This window comes from Colletes latitarsis, chromosome 2 (genome assembly GCF_051014445.1).
Source record: "Colletes latitarsis isolate SP2378_abdomen chromosome 2, iyColLati1, whole genome shotgun sequence".
Taxonomy (NCBI): Eukaryota; Metazoa; Arthropoda; class Insecta; order Hymenoptera; family Colletidae; genus Colletes; species Colletes latitarsis.
Window position 1 is genome coordinate 17,469,227 of NC_135135.1, and position 26,016 is coordinate 17,495,242.

General features: G+C 38.5%; 1 protein-coding gene across 1 annotated transcript in view; it reads right to left on the reverse strand.

Moving 5' to 3' along the window:
• Positions 1 to 26,016, reverse strand: part of LOC143351345 (lachesin) — a 129,490-nt gene that overhangs the window by 91,062 nt on the left and 12,412 nt on the right. Inside the window, exon 5 of the mRNA XM_076782827.1 lies at positions 2,473 to 4,016. Within this exon, the coding sequence (XP_076638942.1) occupies positions 2,473 to 2,629 (157 nt within the window). The 5' untranslated portion in view covers positions 2,630 to 4,016. The remainder of the gene's footprint in view (positions 1 to 2,472; positions 4,017 to 26,016) is intronic.

Below are 26,016 nucleotides of genomic sequence, written 5' to 3' on the forward strand. Positions count from 1 at the left end.
TTTTTTAATTTTTACTGATTCTAGACTACTAAGACTGAATCTATGTTCCATATTAATTACTCTAGCTGATTTTCTTAATGCAAATTATTTGTCAAAATATTTCTGCCCTTTTTTTTAACCATTATTCACTAAAAAACTCATAAGATAATCCTGTCGATGATAAAATCGGTTGTTTTAATTACTTTCTGGGAAATGGAACACTATTTTCTCTCATCTGTCCGATTAATGAGTTAGTTACACTATTTTCCCTAGGGCTGGAACTACTTTTCCAATCAAACAACATTCAAGTACAAATATCCAGATGCTTAATGGTTACACAGCAATTTTGGAATATTTAAATAGTATCTCCATCATTCGAATACCCACAAAGTATATAAATATTAAATTATTCGAATAGAGCCCCATCCCTGTTTAGGATACGCTCGATTTTGTCAAATACGTTTCTTTGTGTCGCACACGCTGTAACGCGCGTATTAATTCGATGAAACGCGTGTTCCCTACACGTTTCGAATATGAATCGTGTATGGTTGGCGAACATAGCACGTAATACGTTACGCGAAAAACAATTGCGGCCTGATGTTTTGATGCGGGGGGATGTTCGTTGCGAGGCAAGTGTAAACCGCGGCAGTATAAATAGGAATTTTTAGTCCTGTTTTACACGCTGGCCCATTGAAGCGTTGTCGAATTGGTTTAGGTGCGATAGACATTCACGAATGGCGTGTCAAAAATTTGTTTTTTAGCTGTCGATACGCGTTATCGTGCGTGTCCCGCGCGCGTACCCGGTACTCGCGAGTTATAGGCGACTTTTCACTGGGAACGAAAATGTTCCGCTTGTTACGAAAAAAATAGACATTCCTAACGCGAATAACATCATCAAAGTTCGGTTTTAATATTACAATATCGATCAAAATGTCGTACTTGCGTTTCTTGCGTCGCGTCCCGTGGTTCGGAAAAAGCGGAGATCTTGAAACATTTAATGCTAGAGTTTATTTATGCAAGATCCCAACGTGGACGTAAGTTACGAGTCCTAATGGTTCAAGGTATGTTGAGATCGATCCTGAAACACGTAGTACTAGAGTTTATTTACTCAAATAAGAAGTTATTCTGACGTAAGCTCACGTTGAGGAAGGGAAAAGATCCTGAAATATGTAGTACCATTTATTTATGTAGAAATTGAACCTTTACCAGCGTAGGTTACACATTTTGATGGTCAACGAAAAGAAAACATCGGTCTTGGAATACCCTTAGAATACCTCGAGTTTATTTACATAGGCGAGAACCTATCTAACGCTGTTTATTTGCCTGGACAAGGATATTTGTTTGTTTCGATTACCTTAAATATCCTAACACTCAGAGAAAATAGATCGTTTACGAAACACACGATTCTAGAATTTATTCAGATGTTTCAATTATAAAAAAGGGGATAAAACTAACTATCAGTTTTATAATTCTAGTATTTCTTGGACTACCGTACGATTTATGTTAAACAATTCTAATAGAAAATATTAGTGTTTATTTAAATCGCCAAGAACCTAACACTAACGATCCAAGAAAGATCTGTGCAGGAGCACCTTAATCTTTCTCGTGTTTATTTACTGGAACAAGTACCTGTAATAACGTAGACACATGTTACAGGGCCTAATGATCCAGGAAAGGAAGATCGATCCTGGAACATCGATCACCGCGCGAGAGCAGGACCCAGGGTCATTCTTTCTCGGGACGGCGAACACAGCAGATTTTAGAAAGCGATTTGTTGGACTAATATACGAGACACGTTCGTGAAATTTCGATCCCCAACACTTGTACTTTTTCTCTTTTATCGTTCAACTGAGAAAGCTTCCAAAACAGTTGGAGCCAGTTTGGCCTTTTATCTAAACATCTCTCGTTGTGGTAATTTCTAAATGTATTTTTACTCTAACGATATTTCATTAAATAAAATGGAAATGAAATTTTAATTTACTTCCTTCCTCCGTAATTGTTCGATTATACATACGACGATCGAGATTTTTTATTTTCACCGCCTACCACGACCAACGCATACATTTCCTTTTATGCGTTTTCATCACGCTATTAAAACTGCACGAATATCTTAAAACGATCTCTCACGTGGCGATTAATAACAGCTCTAACGCTACGTTATCATGCGCTGATAGATCGTTGATCCACGTCAATCAATCCACCCCGGAGCAACGGTGTCTATTAAATGCAACGACGTCCAACAATTTACAGGTAATATCTCTCTCTCCAATAAAAAAAATCCGAGGTAAAGTTTAGTATTATCGTACGAACAAATGCGAAATGATCATCGTTTAAAATAAATCCACGTCGAACGAATTTAATCCTGTGTCGCTCGCGTGACTCCGTAGCACGGAATTACTCGCGCGGTACGCTCCACGCACCGACGAAACACGGGACTATTTAACGAGCTAAAATTAACGATCAAAATAAACTCATTTTCAAAAAAAAACTTACCCTGTCGATGGTTCGAAGCACGGTCAGCATCGTGTCCACTCGCGTGTCCCATGCTGTCGAATCCAAGAAACATCAACAGAAACGCCAGCAAACCGATCATCGAGATCGTCCTCGATGCGTGAACGGCACGACCGGTCATTCCTGCTTGTCGTTTCATTAGACGATGATCGACCCGGATAAGTGAAACGTCGTGAAACTCGTGGTGCAAACACACGTTACTCTCGCGGGATGATTATCAGCGTCCGATTTCTCGGTTCTATCGTAGATCGGTCTTCGATTAACGCACCTGATGCCGCTCGGAGCGCCTTCTGCGTGCGAGGCACGTGCTCCGAGCAGTCCCCGGCCAAACGACTGCGTTCATCTCCGCTTCTTGTTCCTCTTCGGCCTCTTCTACCCTTACCGCTGATCGGCTGCGTTTTCCTCCCCTCTCCGCGATGGTAACGTTAACGATCACACAAGCGTGGAATCTCTATCGGGATGCCTCTCCGTGGATGCACTGGCTCCGCGCGAACGTCCCCGAAGACCGATCTCGTCACCGTTTCGCAAAGTCTGCCTCGAGTTCGGGTCGACAAAAAAAAAAATACCCCGTTCCAGAGTCCGTGGAACTTTCAAGGGCAACCGACACTCGAAAATACGTAACTCGCACGTATCGATAGGAAGAGGGTCCACGACGAGCTCTCACCCCCCGAGGCTGGTCCTGGTCCCTCTGTCCCGGGCCGTAGACTGTCTGCTGCCTGGAAATCCTCGGTGTACGGAGTATGCTCCTGCTTTCACCTCCACCTCCACCGTCCATCTACAACCCCACCTCCGAAGGCACCACTTCCACCCACCGCCACTCGCCGCCGATAAACTTCCTACGGGCACCCTCCGACATCCACCTCCCTCGCTTCTCTCTACCCTCTGCCGCCTGCAGCCCGCACCAGGAACCGTCTACCGGTCGGCGCCTGCGCCTAGCGAACTGTGCCCTGATGCCCGGGCATTGCTGCTGCCACTGCTGGTACCTCTGCTGCTTTCTCGTACCTTCACAAATCTCTCCTCCTCCGCCCCCAACCATCGCTTCGACCACCCCCTAAAAGGGGGCTGCCTCTTTCTCTCTATCCGATGAATCTCTTTCTCTTACTCTCTGCACGCTCTCGGGGTTCTTCTTCGCCATCCCTCTTTTTCTTCCTTCGTTTCTTTCTCTGTCGGTGTATGTCTATGCCTCGACTCACCACCCCCGCTCCTCCGCCTATCGCCCGCGCTCCCCGCGTTCTCGTCTTTCTCCTTCCTAAGCTACGTAGGTGGAAGCCTTCTTCCCTAGCCTTCGTCTCTCCTCGAACTCGTGCTGTTTGAGTTCCTGTTTCTTTCTTCGTTACAGCTGCTCGGTCGACCGGCTCTCGCCGCATCCCTGTTACCTGCTGGATGTCCCTGGTACCAGGTAACGAGTTTCGTTCCAGCGACTTCCGGGCCATCGTAATCGCTGACATGGCGTGCCTATGATACCCGGTTAATTTTCATCGCGTCACGTACAAAAGCAGAGGATACGTTTCGGGCTCCAGCCCTGGCTGAAAACGAAAGAGGAATATAGAGAGATCGTACGTTTGTGCGTTTATGGGAAATTTTTATTCTAGAAATACTAGAGAATGCTGTTAACCCCTTGCCATAAAATGACGAATCTGACGCGTCGCAAGTTCTTCATATTTAATATTTTGTGTATTAAAATCAGTACATTTTTACGTTCGCGAGGTATTCGTGAAACAAATCTTTTTCGTGGCCATTGTACGAACAAATTTAAACAAAATCAAATAGTTTGAAAAATTATTTGGAATTAAATCGCACGCCAAGGGGTTAACATACAAAAATATAAGAATTATTATATTTATAGGTCCAGACAACCCTCTACAAAGCATTTCATTAATTCTATTAATCTATGAATTTGCATAAAAATCCGCAGTCTAATTACGAAAGTAAGCCAAGAGGATTACTATTAACTTCCTTTTTTCTACCGATATACAAAATGATCGTGTAATTTGAAATATTAGAAATTTCGGTAACGAATTGTCTGGTCTGTGTAAATGTAGTAAAAGGAAAATTAGAGAAAGATATTCCTTTTCATTTATGATATATGTAACTTTGAACGTCGGAAATTATTAACAAGTCATTTTATCTTCCCTAAAAAATGTATCAATCCACGCGTCATTAAAATGTTTACGAACGTTTGAATTAACGGTATCGTGTATCGAAAATTTACATTTCATGAATTCGATAATTTCCGGATACGGATCCGCGGAAGAAAAATTTTAAACAATTTAGAAACAAATTGTCTGTCGATCTTTTCGTGCGAACGTAGAGAAGGACGCGGAGCTAAAAAAAGAGGGGAACGATCGCGAAAATATGCGTGAAAGTAGAAAAGGGAACAATTTGTTTTTAATTTACGGATACGTGTAATTGTCATTTCAAACGTCGAAAATTGTTAACAAACCAATTTAGTTTTTCTAAAGGATTTAATATTCGACGTGCCGTGTCTGCGTGTCGTTTATCTGTACAAGTAATTTTAACATTGATGCGACTAATTGTTTACGAGAATTGAAGATGACTTCAAAGTTTCGCGAAAATTTGTGTTATCGCTTTGTGCAGTGGCATTTTACATTGAGTGTGAATCCAGTAAAGGTGAAAAACAAATTAGAGAAACAACGTCGGTTTAAATATTTCGAACTTGAATCGTTTGGGGCCATTTCAGTCAACATTATTATGGTTAAAGAAAGAAAATAGAAGACAAACAATCGATGAAACCAGGCCAAACTTTGCCTACTTCTGATAATTAAATTAAATATATTTCCCGGACATAGCCAACATCAATTTTACCTATTTCTGATTCTGAACTAAATTTATTTCCTTACAAAATATAGAGTCTTAAACTCTACATTCCCTCTCTAGAGTCCCAATCTTAATAACTTCTGTTCTAATTTTAAATTAACTTCAGTTTTATTTTAGAAACGAGGTACGAAACGTTGTTCGTTATTTAAAGTGTCATTGTGTTGACGAAGTATTTATAAATTTTTATTTAAATTATAAATATAAAAATGCTTATGAATCGACGTCCCAAGTAGGACGATCGTAATTATCTTTCGTTATATCATTGATCAATCTCTGTCCTTTTCTCTCCGACGTCGCGGTTAGATAGCCTGTTCTGTTTCTAGACACGAGATAACGAGTTTCGTTGCGACAATTCCACGCATCCAGGAGAAGATCACGACCTACTGCTAGGAAGCTACGCGACGAGCACGAAGAAGGTAAGTCGGAGCGGTCTGAGTTGACATTATGAGAATACGGGAGGCGGAATTTAGAATGATGGAAGTGATTGTTCGAAAATTACGAGGTACGATCCCCCGCCCTCGTTAGTAAGTTCAAAAGTCCACGATATGTAACACGAGCTACCAAGGGAGGATAATTGACCTTGAGTTACCTCGATAAGGGGTATTCTGCTTAGTTATTTGAACGACACTCTTAACGTAACAATCGCAGACGTTCCTCTGAGATCGTCCGTGTAAACGTTTATTCAAATTCTTGTTTCTTGCCAATGTTTATACGATTTTTAAAAACAGATTAGATACATTTCTACCCGGAACAAATGCGTTAAAACATGTCTGAAATAAGCTTGGAACGTGTACGGAATATACATACGTGGAATGTGCGTTGGAAATTTCAAAAATAGTACAATGACCTTTTCCATATTTAACACAAATGAAAAATATAGATATCGGTTTAAATTAAGATATCTCTGAGAAAAGAAATAGGGAGAGTTTTTAAGCTTGATACTCGTTTAATATAAATTGAAGACAAAATTGTTTTAATTCCGTAAATAAGCTCAAAGTTGTGGTTTTAAACGATTTGGTACGATCCGTCTGGAAAAACATCGTCCGAGAAGTTACTCAATAGGATTGGTAATCCGAGGCTTCGAGCTTTGAAATGTCTTTATTTGCGTCGTTCCGCGGTTATTTTTCGTAAAAATTTCTAATTTCGCTATTTTTCAGGCAATTATATCCTTTAATTTATGAGGAAATTACATTCCCACCTTTTCTATGGTTCCTAATGATTTATATTCTCGGGGCTGAAGTCTGCAAGCAATCTTACGAATCGATCCCATAGATATTCAATGAGTTTTAAATCGAGAAATTGCCAATCGAAGTATTCAAAACTTGTGACCTCCACTACCATTATTTTGTTATCTTTAAAATTAAATATTCGCTATATTATTTTATAAAATATTAACGCTGGTTATTCTTTCGAGTACTTTATGAATATTATTTCAGCCATCATACAACCCGAATAATATTTTTTGCCGTAATTTTGACTGTCGTAGAGAAGTACCTCGTGTATAATATTTTGTTTGACCCTTTTCAAACCCGTTTTTTGACATCCAACTCTTTTAACTCGGATTCCATCGGACCAAAATTCCTCTGTACGATTTTCATATTTTTTTGCCAATTTTAATCACCATATCGATACATTCTTTTGTAAGTAGTAGTTCTTTGACTATGCTTCGATCTTTTCGTTCTAGCTTTCCTTAACACCCGCTGAACTTTTGTTTGTTTGCAAAACAGCTTTATGCGGTGAACCTCGCCTTTTCATCCTGCTTGGTATACTTCTCTATGTAAATTTTACTCTATTTGTTTTTATTTGATTAATAAAGTTGTTAAAAAAAATTCCTTCTACTTAATATGTAAATTCTTAAAAGCTCTTAGAGTTCTCTCTATCGGCACAGAATTATCAGCTTTAAGAAATTCATTTCTACATTTTATAAATTAAAATAATTAAATCGATTCTATTTCAAAGATATTAAGCGTTCTGTTCGATAGAACTAATTGAAAGGAGCAACTTTTATTCGGAAAATTTATTGTCTATCTTTTGGAATTTGCAAAACAAACGTGAGTGTTTTCGTGCTTACGTGAGATATAGTTTTACAATCGGATAGAGGATAGCCCATCCTAGGAGAATACATCGAGTGAAATATGTTGTATGAACGTACATAAGTTGTGCGTATCATATTTTCCGAGTTATAGAAAATTGAAGGAAACACTCGGTGCCCGTCTTTTGCTTCAGTGTCTGATAGGATCACATCTTTACCTCATCCAATATTTACAAACAATCTTGTTATCTCTGAGGTATAGTATCAGACCGTCCGCGTACGCGCCAATTGTGTTCTGGAATTGATGAAACGACTAAATAAACTTATACTGAAACGGTGGACATATATTTAATGTATGGCACCGTCTATACCAGGAGTGTTCTCCGAGTCGTAGTGGTTTCGAACCTTACAGCCTTTCTTCTATCGATTGATGCCTCAGAGAACTTGGTAATTCAACTTCTGAATTAAAGTTCGAATTAATAGAATATTTTATAGACATTAGAATACTTCAAATAATCATCGTTGTTTCACGTTTCCACCTATGTGGTTTAGAAGTGAAATTTTAATCGTAACAGACGTGAAAATTAAACTGATAAATAATATAGAAATAGATGAGGGAAAGATGTGCATTTTCATTAGCGACTAAAGTTTACTCCTTCGAGATTAGTTGCTCGCGTTGAATGCATATAAAAAGTGGTGAGGATTATTTCGTTTCTTGAATTCGGGGTAAAAATTGTTACTATAAACGAGGATTACTGTATCTATACCTTAGCAAACGAACAGTTCTATTTTTATTCGTCGACTGTTAATATTGACGTTCGATCCGGTTCATCGTCTGAGAGTTACGTGTCCAGAAGATAAATAATAAATGAGTTAGCGTTAAACAATGATTATTATTTAAAAAAAGATGAAAATGTCCTTATTGGCGCCATCTATTGGGTTTCATAAGAGGTATTTGCTCTTCTTCGTCGCGTTACAGCGTCAATTTTTTTTATTCACTTTTATTTTATATTTTATTATGTACATGTAGCTAAAAATAAATTCTGTAATCCGAAAAATTTCTGAAATTACTGGAGCTAAGCGGCTTAAGTAACGTCGTTAAAAGAAAAAAGAGTGCAATTGCACTTTGCATTGCATCGGTACATCTGTGTAAATATTTCACTGTAACGTCATATCTCTCGCATTAACCTTATCAATGTAAATAAATTATAGATTAATTACGCGGGTGTCATTTTATTCGATAATTAAGCACATGATATTTCTCCTCGTTAATAAAACAATATGTAATGGAAAATGCATTTTTAATTTGTGTCTGATCCTGAAGAGAAAACCCCGGGGGCGTCGTAAATCGAAAATGTAACATTTTCCACCATTGAATACATTTCCGTGGAACAACAACCGCAAATACCTTCATTAAATGAAGTTTAATAATGATATTCCTCATTTGTATTAATAACGCGACCCTACATCGCATGAAACGATAAAGAGTAAATTTCAGCGTTACGTGTTGCAAAACCGACGAATTCTTTTCGTCGGTGTCAAATTGCACGCGAGGAAAGGCTATTAATTAAAAATTAAACTGAAAAAGTACGCCCGAAGTGCGAAGTTTAATTCACTTTTTAATCGCGCGGAACAAAATAACAACTTCGATCGGAAATTCATTCGAAATTGTTCTGGTAAATGGTAATGATGCAATTTCAATATAAATACGGATGAAAACGTTATAAATGTGATAACAATACTTGTGATATTTACATGGTAGAAAATGAAAAAATGGTATATTATTACAATTTTATATAACGTGCACGTTATGTAAAAAAAAACATATTAATATTGTACGATATAAATGCATATTTCATTCAGAAAATTATGTAAATGAATATTTAGTTAAAATTTATGGCACAAATATGATTAAGGAAGAATATACCACATGAATGAACAGATATGAAATATTAAACTTACATAAATTGAGATATAAGAGAGGAAATATTTTATCTATATAAAATTGAAAGAACAATATGCATATTATTTTATAATCTACTATTTAACGCTACGTGCACCAATAATAACTTCAATCCAAGAACAGAAAGTCAACGATCGTGACTGAAACTACCAAAGCGTTCTATGATTTTAGAGTTTATTTGTCTTATCATAAGAATCTGACGATTCCATCTTATCGTAGAATGAATAAAAACACGAGTTCGATCATTTTTCCATAATCATCCATTCATTGTGTTTTCGTCCGTTAATATTCGATCCGAACAATCGAAAGGAATATTAACTCGTTAATTCGTGCCGTTCGACGACGCTTGCACGCGTAAGAGTGAATTTAAGCAAACATAATTCGCTTAAAAAAGTGTATTCCCTACCTTCCAGCAGTCTGTCGGATTATGTCGGAAAGTAAATTTAGAATTTATTCCGGGAATCATAATACGCGTTATGTAATTATAGAAATAACCAAGCGAACAGAATTAAATCGCGTTGTTGCATATATCACGCGCAGTCTCGTTTCCAGTTACGTTGCAAAAGGAAAAAGGAACAAAGAAAGAAAGAAGAAAAAAAATTACTTAAGCTAAATGAATTCAGATATACAAACGGGGGAACGTTAACAAGTGCATAGTACGAATATGCTTATATCCCGTGCTTGCAGTCGACAAACGGAACGGGGGAATGCCAGGAGAACGAGAAACGGAGATAAATGCATCGTAGCCAGGTCGGATATCAATTCATAATAAGGCACTAATTGCAAGCCGTTTCATGCGTTTGAAATTCATTCTTGCAGGAATTATACGTGTATCGGGATATGTGTGCGCCTTCGGTGCTTGTAAATTAAGTCCAGGTTCACGGAACAATAACTCATCTTTGCACCCAATGATTTAGTATCGCCAGGCTTCGTTCGCGGACTCGATGCACCGTACAGACGTTTCGTACTTCAACGTCAACCTCGCGTACGCGACAATTTCCAAAGCATTGACGTTTAAAAAAAAAAGGTATAATTTATTCCGCGGATATATATTTTCTATTTATTTTCCCGACGTAAAATCACCGACGTGCTTTAAATAGGCCACTCGAACGATGGGCAATAAATTTGGTATATTTTAATATCGTCATTACGCGCGATGCAAATAATGCTTACGCGCGAGAGAGTACAATTAAACGCGAGAAAAAAAAACAAATTTAAATAACTGTGCAATAAATTTACTACGAGCGTATGTGGGTTTCGAAAGCGAGATTGTGTTCATAAAAATCTTGCTGCTACTCGACAAACTTTCGCCACGACTGGTTTAATTGTTTCGTGACACTGGCAGTGTTTGGCCTTTCGGAAGGAACAACTTAAGACTGCTACTGGAGAGCCGTCAGAAATTGCTGTTTTGGCTGAAGCAGCAAACGCTTTCCAGATGAATTGTCGACAAATTGAACATCGTTTTGGTGTTTCAGGGACAAGTGTTTTGACAAATATTTCCTCGTCAGAAATTCAAACTGTTTCATATTTATTGGTGCGAGGAATTTCATGGTTTCGAGATTCAAAATTACGTTAATAACACAATTTTTGGTCAAGGACGCGTACATGTATACGACTGTCTTTGGAATAAAAAATACTATTCGTTGAATTAAATAAATACGGAAGAATTTTTAAAACTTTCTTTGAACATCTCAACTCCAATACGCTAGAAATGAATTTTCGTCGAAACGTTTCTCTCAAACTTAAGTTAGCAAAGTTAAATTTTTTACTATTCCACGAACCTTCAAAGCTACGTTCGAGTCGGAGTTTTCGCGATATTTCCTTGCGCGTGGCAGGAATATTATTTAAAAAAGTGGAAAACTTAGGTATGATCACGTATGATTCCTATTCGGTCACTCGCTTATAAACTCGATGGTTTAATTAATATTAACCTTGTATCTAAAGCGCCCTGTTTCTCGCTCTTCGACAATATATTGCTCGTTCGAATCGTTCAATTCCTCGAACACCAACTTCCCTCGGGCGACACTGTGCGTCGTACCGTCAACAACGTCCCCATAACCACAACACGAGCAACGCTAACAAGATGTCTCCGTCTGATTTACTCGTGAGTGACAATGAGAGACGTCGGTACAATACCGATCACACTTGATCGATTAAATTGTCTTCGACAATAAACGTACGCACTTGCAAAAGTCCTCGTTCAAAATCACTCAAATCCCCCCCTCCCACACGCCAAAGAATCCTCTTCAAAATTTCCCTATTTGCATATCTGTGTATTGTCAATTTTTAAAATCTTAGACAAATGCACTTGCAAAAGTCCTCGTTACAAATCACTCAAATCTTCCCAATCTTCAAAATTTCCCTATTTGCATATCTGTACATTCACATTGTCAATTTTAAAAATCTTAGATAAACATCGAAGTATATCGACGACTTTTGAAGCACTGAAAATATTGTAATGACATTTGGAATGAAAAAAGTAGCATCACTGATTTGAGTGATCGATGGAATAAACATTCCCCCTCACCAAGAATTTACCCATTTGTATATCTATATATTTACACTGTCAATTTTTCTACCTTCTTTACATTAAGAAGAGGGAGTGAATATTTACAAATTGAAAATGTGCAAAGGAAGCATTTGAGCAAAAATTCTCAGAACTAATAATCCGAAAAATTAAATAGCCCCTAAAGATTCCACGACTGTAAAAAGCTTTGTTTCGATTAATTCTTGGTGAAACTTCCCGGTCTTAATAAGCGTCGAACTTCTCTATTCGCGGTTTAATGGCCGCGAGAAATTGCACGCCACCGTTTGTGCATGCAATATCGTTTCTTGTCAATTTATACTTTCGTCTTGAAGCAGAGAAATTCCCGTGCTTTATGGGCGGTTGTCTGGCATCGGACCGGGCGAACTGCTGTTTGCGCGAATGAAAAGACGCTCGCCTTATAATGGAGGCAAAAAAAGACCCCCGTCGCGGACAAAAGGGAAGAATTAAAAGAGATGCGTTAAAATATTAAACCGACAGCGTGGCTCGGTGAAAGAATAGTGGCGAGGGAGGGGGGGAGACAACGTTCCGCGAGCGGCAACATAAACGATTCAAAAGGGTACCCGGGTATAACCGGGGGAGCGTGTATTAACTCATAACGCGAACGTTAATTCCGAAACGCTTCGCGGTTAAATTTCCTTCTCGTAACAATCGTGTATTCCGATATGTTTGTATCTCGACCAATCGTAAACTCGATTACGTATTCGCATAATACAACGAGCATATAATTAACAGAGGTCGGGGGCGAAGGCCGGCAACGGCGAAACGTGTGAAAGTAATTAATTGCGCCTGTCACGCGTGACGAGGAAACAGACCAATTAACCTTCAGCCGTTCACCAGTCAAGGCAAAAGTGTTTAATTTCTAATTGTTTCCCACGCGCTTAATAGCCGCGTCAATATTCGATACCTCGCCGTTAACGAGTTTCGTTAACGACGCGCCGCGACGCTCGATTGGTTGGTCGATATGCTGGTTATTACGACGTTTATCGTGCTAAATGCTTTTTTCCACCCGTCTCCGATCCGCGTTTTCTTTTCCGCGTGTCCGCCGGAAAAGTGCAGTCGCGGACCAAAGCGTTTGTAAAATTAACGCGTTTATCGGCTCCTAACAACGAAACAATGAACGCTCTCGATCCTTAAGAGGACGAGGCAATTGCACCGAAATAGTCTTCTTTTATTTTAGTGTCACTCACAACCCCGAACATTCTGTGTTCGTTAAAACAGAACTGCTATACTTTCAAAAAGATCCAAATTTCCTTGCGTTACTTTAAAAAGGGGAAATAGAATTAAAACAAATTGATTTTGTTACTGTCTTAGTTCCTTTGAGGGAGGCTTGTGCCTTGTTTAGTAATTTTTCTTGTTTAAATTATTCGGTGGTTCATTTCTATGTTTTCCAGGTGTATTTATTCATCCTTCCTCCCATTTACATGCACAGTTTTTAAAGGGAAAGTAGACGATAAATTAGATCGCTAAGATTGGGCTAGTTTCTAATCACCGTGCAGAAAAATATTTATTCAAACGATCGAGCTGAAGGATTTAATGCATTTGGACAGCACAAAAACAGTACAAAAGTAGTTATTTCGCTGAGTTGTTCGAACGACAATTTCCATTTGAAATTTTTAAGCTGTTCTATATTGTGATTAACACTTTGTTGGTTTTCAAAAGTTGCGCAGGTGGGATCCCCGCGAGACCAGGACAGACCAAATAAGATATTTGAGGCTTTCACGGTTCGTGTCCTTTGAGAAAAGTGTTCCGATGTTTCGCCAATATTGCAGCTACCTTCTTTAGGGATCAAATGTCACGCTGGCAACGGTGTGTGCGTGTAGTTCAGGTCTATTTAAAGTGCCCGTGCTTATGTCACGGATCATTGGTTACCAATCACCAAGCTCGTGTCATGGGTCACTGGTCACCAATCAGAGATGTTTTAATTATTCAGCTGAATATGATACGAACTCTATGATTGGTAAAATCAATCACCCATGATATGAGCACAGGCGCCATAAGTAGACTCAAACTACAAGAAACACATTAATATCAGTATGTTTTATCAAAAAACACGAATTGTATTGAGAACTCAATACAATTAAGTCAATTTATTTTTTTTTAAATTTCCCATTCGATGCTTTAAACCCGATACGAATAGTATCATTGTGCTTCCTGAATTCTATATTAGAATCTTTTCATTTTTAATTCATTAATTTAAAAAGTAACAGTGTTCGAAGCTGTATTATCCTTATTGAAAATACTGAGAGGCTATTGGAGCAACGAAATAACATCGAATAACTCCTGCTTTGGTATTAAATACAAAGTAATAATAAAATATGTACAGAGTGCGTACGCGAACGAGAAGAGAGGTACAGATAAAAATTACAAATCTATGCAAATAAAAGCAACCGCGACATTTACATGAAAGCCTCGTTTGTTGCGTCGCGTTGACAACTGGAACGTCAGTTAGCAACGAGCTGGCGGGGGAAGGAACAGAAATTATAGGGAAAAAGATAATGACTAACTCCGGGTTAAGAAGGATGTTGTACTTACTATGAGTAAGGAGAATACGGACAGCGTTGTATAGCGTTTGCTTATTATTAGTCGCTCTGATTATAACCATTTCGCCAGAGGAAATTGGATTTTACGCGAAAACATTACTTCTCTATAACCTGAATTATGTTTGACTTGTGAAAATAATTAATTACCTCATAATTGATACACAATTAATTGATAAACATGAAATATAAATTGAAAGGTAAATTTCAATTACCACAAATCTCCAATTGTATCCTGGTAAAATATTTATCTACAAAAATGTAAATAATGGGCGACTGAAATAAACTATTTTTATTTTTTCTCTAAAAAAGAAGAGAATAAAAGAAATTCGTTATATGAAAATATAAATGAATTTTCCATTTTTCCGTTATTAAAATTTAAATTTTCAGCACAGCGAACGAAAATAAAGCTTAAAAAGGAAAGCTAACGTTAAAGAACTTTAGTACAGGTCATGTTACGAACTTTTCCAGCGCAGAATGGAACTTGGTTTAAATTGTGATCGATGCACAGTGTCTAATGGTACGTTAATTTGCTGGAAATGTCCACAGAATCGAACGGAGAAGCTTCAATTTCGCTAAATTTATTACCAGAGAGCTTCGGTATCGTTTGGGTCGACGTCAATTAAGACACTTCAGTTCCAATTTTCAAATGGAGTACACGGTCTGTTCAAAGATCCCAATGACAGGCACGACACGTGCAAGATGTTCTCTAATTATTTAATTAATAATGCGCGCAACGTCCAGCCGAGTTTGCCAGCCAGTAGAATCGAAACGAGGTTTACATAGGATCGTCGAGTGGGTCCATCGTCGTCGACAACGACAACGAGCTCTCCATTTCCGTCCGTAGGTAATCACGATAGGGAACCCGCGCAAGGTATACGGCTTAAAGCGAACACCTTGCCGATAGTTAATTATTGCCGAGCAGAACTGATTTGCAAGTACGTCGTTTATAATCCACTTAAGTTCTAATCGAATCCTGACCGGACCCGCCAACAAGAGACAATCGAATCCTACGATCCGCCGCGAATCGAACCCCGTGGATCGAATGCACTTACTTGTTCCGTTTATAGTATACCGCTCTTATGAAAACCGACGATCGCTCCCGGAGATGATATTCCATTGTACAGTGCCGTGGGACAAATCGATACCACACTTTATATACTTTCCCACAAAAGTGTTCCACCCAAAAGTGTTCGACCTCTAGTGGATGGCAAGATCCTTACGCTTTGGAACTAAAACAATCAATTCTCACGGCGAAACGTTAAATAAATTTGAACGAGATCCGTGAATTTCAACGAGGTTACGAAAATAAGGAGACAAATTTTAATTTACGTACGTGGCTTACGATTATGAAATCAAAGCTTTGGTATTGCTACAAAATTTAACGTGGGAAAATTGCCGAACGGTCTAAAGATACGTATATTCGGGTTAAAAAAAAAAAGTGTTCTGAACGATTCCGCTTAGAAGTTATTTTCCACGAAAATTCTGTCGACGAATTCGACCAATTTAGCTTTCAAAGATAAATGTATTCAACGATTAAACCGGGTCACTCTGTATATGAAACGACTAAATATAGAGAACAATTTTTGGCCTTACATTGCATGTGCGTTGGGAACAGATTTTTCGTGACGGCGCGATACGTGCTGCAAAAGCCCAGCTTTGGAGTATGCAATTTCATGCGAGAATGGATAGGAGTGTACAAAAACACGTCAGGTGGAATTCGTTTTGATATCGTTACCGCGAAAGGAGTCTTTGTCGTTGCTTGTTCTTCGTCTTTTTCCTCGAAAAGCTCTCAGCCCTTTAAAGCATATAATTCCGGACGAGCGTAATCGAATACCCGAATCGAACAAGACGGACGCGTCGAACTCATTCTCCACAAAATTATTTTTCAACGATACCAGCCATCGTTACAACAATCCAAAAGAAAACGATAATTTTCACCCAAAGATTAATTTATAAAAAGACACGGATGAAAAAATATTTTATAAACTTAACATTTTTATTTTACAGACTGCTAGACAATCTTATCGATCGCTAAATAAAAGAATATTAAACTCCTTTTATTATTTCTTTTATGAAAGTATTCGAGCAAATAATTTTGTGACTGGCTGTAATTCGCCAATATAATCTCGAACAGCCCCTGCAGCGGGGTTGTATAAACGACGAGCGATGACTTTTAAGAACAATTAATGAAGGGGACGGAAACAAACTCTGTATTACATTCATGAAACGGAGAATATCGTAGGAAAAAAAGTCAACACACTGGCGGAAGCAGTCTGAGAGAATTGAAAATAGTTCAGTGGCCAATTACGGTTGGAATTTTTACGGACGATTTAACGCCGCTTACCTTCGTCTTGCGAGCGGGTTTCCATGGTGCTCCCCCTCCCCCCTTTGGAAATCAACAAAGAAAGCAGAAAGAAGCGGAGGGCAGGAAATAAAAGAGAGAGACAGGAAAAATTAGCTCGGGATCCCGTGGAAATCTCGTGTCCTGATATTTGCATGTGATCTCTCACCGCGGGATTCAGCAAGAAGGAACGAGCTTTGCGGAAACGGAGAGAAATGCTAAGGTCCATCGACCTTATTTTTTTCTTTCATTTTTGTAGCTAAATTTGCTCGAAAGTGGCTGAAAATGCATCGTTAGAAATATCGTTGCACGGATATCGAAACCGTAAAAATTACAGGGAAGACCACCCCTAGCTAGCTGCGGAGTTTTTATAGAAGGAACTATAAAAATTAAAGGTGAAAAATACAAAAACTCCAGAGGGAAACCGGAAGATTTAGTACATGTGTTTAGCAACGAAATTTTGTACGCTCAAATGGCTGTTCTGGGCAGCTACGTGGTACCAAAACGTGCAAGAATCACAAGAAAACTGCTGGAAAAGCGAGTAAACAACTTAGGAAAGTGTATAACAGAGATATTTACGCTACCAAAGTAGAACGAATTAATCCAACACAGAGGAGATCTCGAACAATTTTTGTACTACCGAAAAATTAACTAGTAAAACCTACTTTAAAATATATACGTCTATAGTCATTACACTACCAAGCAATATTAATCCGAGGTATCATAAAGCATCGCGAGATGGAAAAATACAAAGAAGATTCGCCTTCGAGCCATGAGTATTTCTCAGGAATAAAATGAACGAAATAACGAATTAATGCTCGACTCAAACCGTTATGTTATTATCTGTCTCTGCAAAATATCTACGAATGTAGTAAGAGAGATATTATAAAGGCTGCTCGAGGACGAAGCAAGGAGGGAAACGAATCCCAGAACTTTTGTATAATGTGCGTACCTAAGTTCCTTACTGTCGGCTTCATATTGCCTTTATATTACGGTAAGATATAAATTAGATCGACATTGCTCGTGGAACATAAAGAACTCTCCCTCAAACAGTAGCAAAAAAAAAAAAGGAAAGTAAAATGAAAATTAATTTGAAGCTTGAGAGAACCTTTCGCTTTAAAATGACTATGTAAACTCTTACAGTGGAAGTTAAATGGATCTATACGTTCGCAGAGAATGCTGAAAGGAGAATAGAATATCCTGTCTTTTGTGTGCACCTAAAGAGATCCGTGCAAGAATCTTTCTTTATCGCATAGAACTGAAATAGGATTCTCGGAAAACGGATTTGACATCTTATACGATCTACACATTTTTTGTCTGTTTTTACAAATAATATCGAGGCTGTTTGCATCGATCGAGAAATTCGAATACATGAATTGCAGTCGACGCGATTGAAACAGTGATACGAGAACAAGAATACAGCGAATTGGGCTCTGTAACGGATAGGTGTACGAAACAATCGTAAACAAATTTATTAGGTACAAAATGTGGCTGAAATTACGGGATGAATACTTGAGATGATTGTTATGGTTGTTTACACGTATAGGGCCTCGCGATTAGTGTCGATAAAATAGGAGGTACGATCGAAAATATTGACGAACTTAAAAAAAATTATTTTTTACTTTTTCATTTATTTTTACGCGAAGAATCGCCTCCTTTTGTGAGACATTAACAATAAACCTACCGAGACTGATCAAATGACTAGTAGGAAATGTTGAAACTTCTTTGGGTGCATAGTGTAAAAGTAAATGTGAAAATAAACATAGAAAACAGCATAAATAGTAAGAGTTAATACAGTCATCGGATAGAGGATGAAATGCCCTTTAAAATGAGCGTTTGTACGAGTCAATAGCGTAATTAGTTCCGGAGATATGAGGATTTTTGTTTCAAGTCGATGCGGTGGCTAGTTTCGGAGATATAAGGGTCCGAAGCTTTGTTTACGTTTCATTGATATCCATGAACGCGCGCGCGTGACAATAGTAAACAGTGCGTAGTAAATTCTTGGAAATACTACGAGTTCCTGGTCACGTGACTGTCTCGACTCACGCGCGACAAGGAGGTACGACGCGACGCGTCAGACGGAGACAGAGATAGTCGGATTAAGAAAAATTACCCCTTTACATAAATTACGATATCTCCAAAACGGAAAGTCGGATCGCCAAAAACAAAAAACCATTTCAAAGAGGAAGGTTTACCGCTTCCAATAATAGTTCAATAATTAATAAAACACTAATAGTTTCGGAGCAGCACGCGTGTAAAGTTTTTAGTACTTTTAATACGCGTGAATAGGCTTGCGTAAGGCGGAGAGTCGGGCGTAACGGAATTTTAAAAATTACGATTGTCTTTACACGATGATATCTCAAAAACGGAAAGTCGGATCGACAAAAACCAAAAACCATTTTAAAGGGGAGGCTTTACCGCTTCTAACAATGGTTCAATTATTAATAAAACACTAGTAGTTTCGGAACAGCACGTGTCTAAAGTTTTTAGTACTTTTAATACGCGTTAATAGGCTTGCGTAAGGCGGAGAGTCAGGTGTAGCGGAATTTAAAGATTTACGATTGCTTTACACGATGATATCTCGAAAACGGAAAGTCGGATCGACAAAAATCAAAAACCACTTTAAAGGGGAGGCCTTGCCGCTTCTAACAGTGACTCTATTATTGATAAAGCACTAGTAGTTTCGAAGCTGCACGCGTCTAAAGTTTTTAGTACTTTTAATACACAGTTAGACTGTTCTAAAACAGTGGAAACTGAATATTCTCTCCTTTCATATTTGCTATTTGTTTCTCATTATGGCAATGGACATTGCATACCTATACTTCTATCATTTCATACTAGTATCAAAGTTTTGATCATGCGGTCGTTGAACGAGATGGCAAAGCATTTCGCCAGAATCTCTGTTAAACGCAAATTCACAGTATCAGTCAACTAACCGTCCATTGAAACATTCTTCAATGGTTTTGCGTGGAGGTATTCACAGTGTCTATCACGCTATCGTCTGACGGCCTCTTTGAAGAATATTTTGATGGACAGTCGACGTGCGGTTACCTGAAGTATACCATGAGTCTAGATTTATCGTGCGTTACAAAATAAAGTTAGATTCACACTAACCTTTGGGTAACCACACGTCGACAGCCCGTCAAAGAGATCACTACACGAAACCTGTGGCGGGCAGCGCGAATACCTCCATGCGAATCCCATTGAAAAATATTTGCATGAACGTTTGGCTGACTGATAGCGTGAATTCGCCTTTAACGGAGGTTCTGATGAAACGCGGCAACATTTCGGTAACCGAATGATCTACGATACTCATAGCAACACGAATTAATCAAGTTTTCGGGGAAGGAAATTCAAATGATTTTGTTAATAATTTCGAGGAGGATAAGGATAAACGAAACTTTATCAATTTTATAATTACTAGCGAATACCTTTACTAATTTGACCAGTGAATGTGTACTCTAAGATTTGCTTAAAGTTAAAGAAACTGTAAATTAACTACAATAAACATGAGTTGTTTAATCTCACCGATTACGATTGATACTTTTCGTTATTATTTAAAAAACGTACGTATTTAGAGTACGACATAAATTAAAGTAAAAATCGTAGAAAACAGAAGAAACATTAGAGACAGTAAGATGTATTATTATTATACGGTATTCGATGATGATCGATCGTAAAACTTTAGTGTCACAAAGAACGAATGGACGGGAACGGAAAATGAAAGATGCAGACAAAGAAGGGAAGAAATCAATTTGATTCCATGGCGCATCTGCTGTCGGGAATTTGCATGTAAATTCTTGTCTGAAGATTTAAGAGAAACAGACATTTTCCAGCGGGAGGAAAAATATAGTTCGATCCTCGGCCACACGCGTGCCAATTGAATACTTTTCTAGCTTGTGAATTACATGTAAGAAGTGTACAACTCTGAGGAAGTTCTTCGCGTATATTTATCAATAAAAATCAATAGAACACGTAACGCAAAGGGGAAGAGGAACGTCTCGAAATACAGAGAAGGAAAAACTAGGCGTGATTCCGTGCTGAACGCAAGCATCTAAAATTTGCATGTAAATTCTTACCGCGGTATTTACGAGAAAGAGACATCGTTGAAAGGGATAGAGGGAAAAGGAAAAAATGCACCTCGTTCTCTCTTTCCGTGCACGTGCCACTAGAATATACGAGAAAATACCAGGGAAAGAGGGAGCTTTACAAAATGACATAAAAGTGTCGTGTGATTTTTGTGATTGAGAACGGGAATCCTATTAGAATATTGGAAAGATAGAAATTTCCTGGGGTACACTATCGATTCTCTGGACGGATTACCAATTTTCGAATTACCATTTTCATATTTATTAATCGTATGGAATAATGGTCACGAATTATCCGCGATAATATACACGACGTTTCTCGTTTTTCGATCACGAGCATCTCGAATATCTCCGTTTCTTTTAAATATACGGCGAGAAATCACGATTCAAGGAAATAATAATTAATTGCATTTTATTCCCAAGAAAAATTAATTTCTGGGTAGAAGAACTTTAGGTGGAATACAAACAAGTGGAGACTGGAGACAGCTCGACTTCGTACTGGATCTTGCATCTCGAAATTTGCACAGATATTTGCTTTGTAATATTTATGGAAGAGGGACAATATTAGCATCGAATAATGAAAAAGTAGAAACATACGTCCTTTACCTGCACATATATATTTTGTCCGTCTTCCTTGTTAATTTTCCTTTTTGTTTTGTTAATATATGCATTTCTTTCAATTTTGAAATTATGACCACGGTAAACAGAAAAGAAGAATCAAAGGTGAGAAACTGATTAATATGCGAAAGCAAGATGGAATGGTTCTTTTGAAGTTTCAATATCTCGAAACGAGAAAATGTTAGACTTTAAAGGAAAATATAGTTTGAACTGTCTTTGATAAATGTACGCATATTTAAAGAAATAAGATATCGGTAATAAATATAAAATAGCAAACATGTAAGGACGGAAAATTCAGAAATCCAATTCACCAAGCATCGTCTCAAAGCCCTTCGCACAAAATGTAGCCTTCCGAAATTTCCATATGAATTCTTAGCTTAGAATTTAAGAGAAGACGAAGGCTGGAGCAACCAAGAGTGATGGGATAGAATCCTGACCTCGTTTCTGCGCGTCTATCACATGCTTACAATAATTTCCCAACTATACGCCTAGGAAAAGAGATTCTGACAATAATTAAATGAACAGCCGTCGATTCAAGTTTTAACCAGAACTTGTTACCCCGTCTTTTACACCGTGGAAAACAAGACCGAGTAAAAACGTAAGGTTTCGTAGCAATTTTGAAAATTATAAAAATCGCTAAAGCAGCGAGAATAATATTTATTAAATTTTTATTCAAACGAAATTCTTTTAAACGTGTTATCTCTAGCTCTGATTTGATCCGATGGCTAGTCTCTTGATAAAACGCAACATTTGAAAATATACAGAGTGCCTCGTAACCGAATCTACATGAAAAAATAAGTCGAAAATATGGAGTAACATTTCGTACGAAACTGTCGAACAAATCGACGTTGAAGATTTATCGAGCGCATGCAACTCGTTTTTGTTGCGTTCGTATTCATAAACATTACCAATGTCGTGTTATCGTTTCCGATCCCGACTCTCAGTCTTTGTTATTCCATCGATGTGTCTATAGTTTTATCTACGCTACAGAATTCCCTTCGATACGGATTTATTTCGTAATGACTCTTCGAGTGGCTAAAGCTATCCTTTCGAAACGAAGGGACTCGAGTAAAATGCACAAATGGAAAGGATTAATGATACGAACATTTTTGGGGCAAACGGTAATAAGACACTGTTCGAGTCGCGTTTAATTCGATACCAGTCGCCATGGCGGACGTGAAACGTGTGTAATACGGTGGAAGGTCGCCACTGGCCAGCAACGCGAGAACGAACTCGAATTTTAAAGAACGCTACTTCGCCCGAGTAAAAGGTGTCCCCCTTTCAAGAAGCGGAACAATCTCTGAAGCAGAAACTCACCCGCCCACCGACTCCAGAACCGCAAGAGCAGTTGATCGCTACTGGAGACCAAGGCGGGTTTGTCGTCTTCGCTCGGCCTGACAGTGGGTTCCAATCTTCGATTTATCGACAACCGTCGACGCGAGATTCGACCGTCGCGATCGATTTTAAACTCCCCCTAAACTTCTTTTCGCCCGCCTTTCGTTCTTCGTCACCTCTTCACAAACACTCCGCGCAGTTTTACCTCAGAACTAGATTCGCAAAACGAGGCTTTCCACCAAAGCTTTCATTGAGATTCCTTCCGCCAACTTGCTTCGAAAAATACGCGACTCCCTCGCTATAATGATACCTACACGACGGAAACGCGTTCCAGTATAATATTTTTTTTCGATTAATAACACATTCGATACACGACGAATAAAATTTTTGTACGAAACGACAATTCGAAATTTGAATTCTACCACGTTCGTCGAGGATCATTCGAGCTTTCGAATATTTATATTTTGGTCAAAATTGTTAACGATAAAATTTTATTAATTCCGGAGAAGAACAGACATTCTTCGAAATAAATAACTGGTAACGTACCGAATGCAAGTGACCTTTATAATGTTGCTACGCCCACATTTCCAGCGAGCTTTACGATTGTCTTCTTTTCATATCCAACGATCCAATATATCCTAGCGAGGTATAAGAATAAGCCCAAAACACCCTGGTACGGGATAAGAATAGAAGTATCCTGAATTTTGAAGAATATCCGGGTTCGGTAAGAATGGGCTCCCCTCCTTTTGAGGATCGAAACAAGCTTTACGGCTCAAGCTTCCCTTTTTGAACGACTTCACTTCCGATCATCGATCGAAATCTCTCGGATAAACCGAGCCTGTTTTGTAGGCCGCTATTGGCTGAATGTTTTGTCGTTTGAATAAGAATCGGTCATTCGATCGCAGGAAACGAGCATCGATTAATTACTGGAAACTTCTGAGTGACCAACAGGTTTTATTCCAAACAGTTACGAAGAGAACTTAACTGATATAACCAAAGTAAAGTTACAATTCACAATTAATTTGCTCGACTAAAATGTTTTCACTGATTCGATCGATTCTTTTAATTTCTTCTTAATTCTCTTCCTACTTTCCGACGTAATTGTTTCTAAAATCAACTTCGATGCTATCATATTTGGATAAAATTCAATGCAAAACGATAAATAAGAATTCGTGAAACACCCCGATGCAGGGGACAAATTTATGCATTAAAACTGTAGTCCTTAGAATACGAAGTGATAGAACCTAAAAATATTGCGAGACCGTGGGGACAAGAGGATCGAGCTGAATCGTAAAGGATGCTCCGCTCCCTGTTAAGGGAAAAGACTTTTCGAGGATCGGGACTAGCATTAAGAATTCTAACATTCAACCCAACTCATTGACTGCGCGAGAAAGCTGATTGCACGGAAAAAACCAAGGTAAGTTTGTTTTCCTCGGTTGCTTAAAAGCGGAGCCAGAATTATCCCAATATTTTTCTTTCCTTTCGAGTGCTATAGATATCAAATTTTAACGTTCAAAACTTTGCAAATAAATGACCAACCCAAAAAATAATTGCACTTCGAGAAGGAATTCCGTCATCCATACTTTTATTTTTTTCGCGATACTTCTCTGGCATCTTATATTTTCCGTACTCGTTTCTCCCGCGTCTTTCCTTTCAATACCACCATTTAACGTGTCCCCTCTTTTCATCCCATACTTTTACCCGCTATTCGCGTTTTCGTTTTACCTATTCATTCTTTGCATCCTCCCCCGTTTCATTCTTTTTTCGATTCACAATACGTTCCTTCTTCCTCCTTTCGTCCCTTCGTCTCCTTAAACCTTTTCCCAATTGTCTTGCTGTGGCTTTCAACAGCCACCAGAAGGAAGCTTCCACTTTCTTCGCGATCTTCGAACAATCTCCCCTTTCGGAATTTTGATGCGAACTCACCCCGGGAATTTAGAAAGCTCCTGTAAGTTTCCAACAGCACTTTTACTCCGACCGATTCCGATGGAATTTACAAAATCTCGATAGAAGTCGGGACCAATTACTACTATTTATTCGTACACGAGCCAGTCCGGACCAATAAACATCGAACAAACGTTGTTTTTTTTTATTAAAACGCTGTAATATCGTATTATTCTGGCAAACTTGAGATACACGATAAAATAAAAACCAATACGGTTGGCTGTTCAACAATGCGGGTTCGAAAAACGTAGACTCGACCGTACGCGGATGTTTCTGATTTTTTTTTGGTCGAAATTTTCGTTGGACAAAACTGTCAACAAGTTGAAAACAGATGTACATAATTTTGCAAGGTTTTACGACCACCGGTAGAATTCCAAACGCTCGACTTCGATTTCGTCGATTTTATTTTTCGTAACAAACTAACTTAAATAAACTAATCGCCGTAACCTAGTTTCTCCCGTTACATCGAGGGATTTTATCGAAGAAGTCGCTGCTACAGGCGGGTCACCCAACGTCCCAAGACGTAACACTACCTTGAAGCATCTGTTCGAAGTCATGTTGAATATTAATAGATTGAGACGCTTTGGGATGTTGTTTCTCGTGTGTTTGAATATTAAATCATTTCTCTATGTAGAACTCTGCCAAAGTGCACAGTGAATTTCTACTTGAGAGCGCGAAACGTTAACGTTTGTTCGTTCAAATCCAATTTTATTACGTTAAAATGTTTGATATTAATCCTTTACCAACACATCTTATTATATTTTATAAATCAGTCAGATATTTCAATAATTCGATCGACTGTCTACTTTGTAGCTTATCCTAAACATCGTTTTTAAAAACGGCGTTTGGACTATTTCACTCCTGAATCGTTCGAACCTTTTCTTGCGCTAATGTTCTCGCCCTGGCTATTATTAACATTTGCTTTTCCCTGACCCATATATCGGTAAGAATAGTTCTTCCTGAGAATCCCTGACCCATATATAGGTCAGGACAGCTTTGACTCAGGAGCCTTATCGCCTCCCGGGACGTATGAGTGACAACGATTCCTGCTGATGGGAAAAGTGAACGCTGTAAGTATATGCAATGTCATTTGCATTCGTCACTGATCTGTCTTTCCAGTTGATTTTCGTTTCGAACCGTAAGCTGGCAATAAAACAGCAAGTTAGACAAACTACTCTCGCTGAAAGAGATCGTTTATCCACTCCCACGGTTTGTAAAACACGAATTCAAATCGAATTCGACGACGAGTTTATATTACTTCGGTTTTGGTAAACGGTCG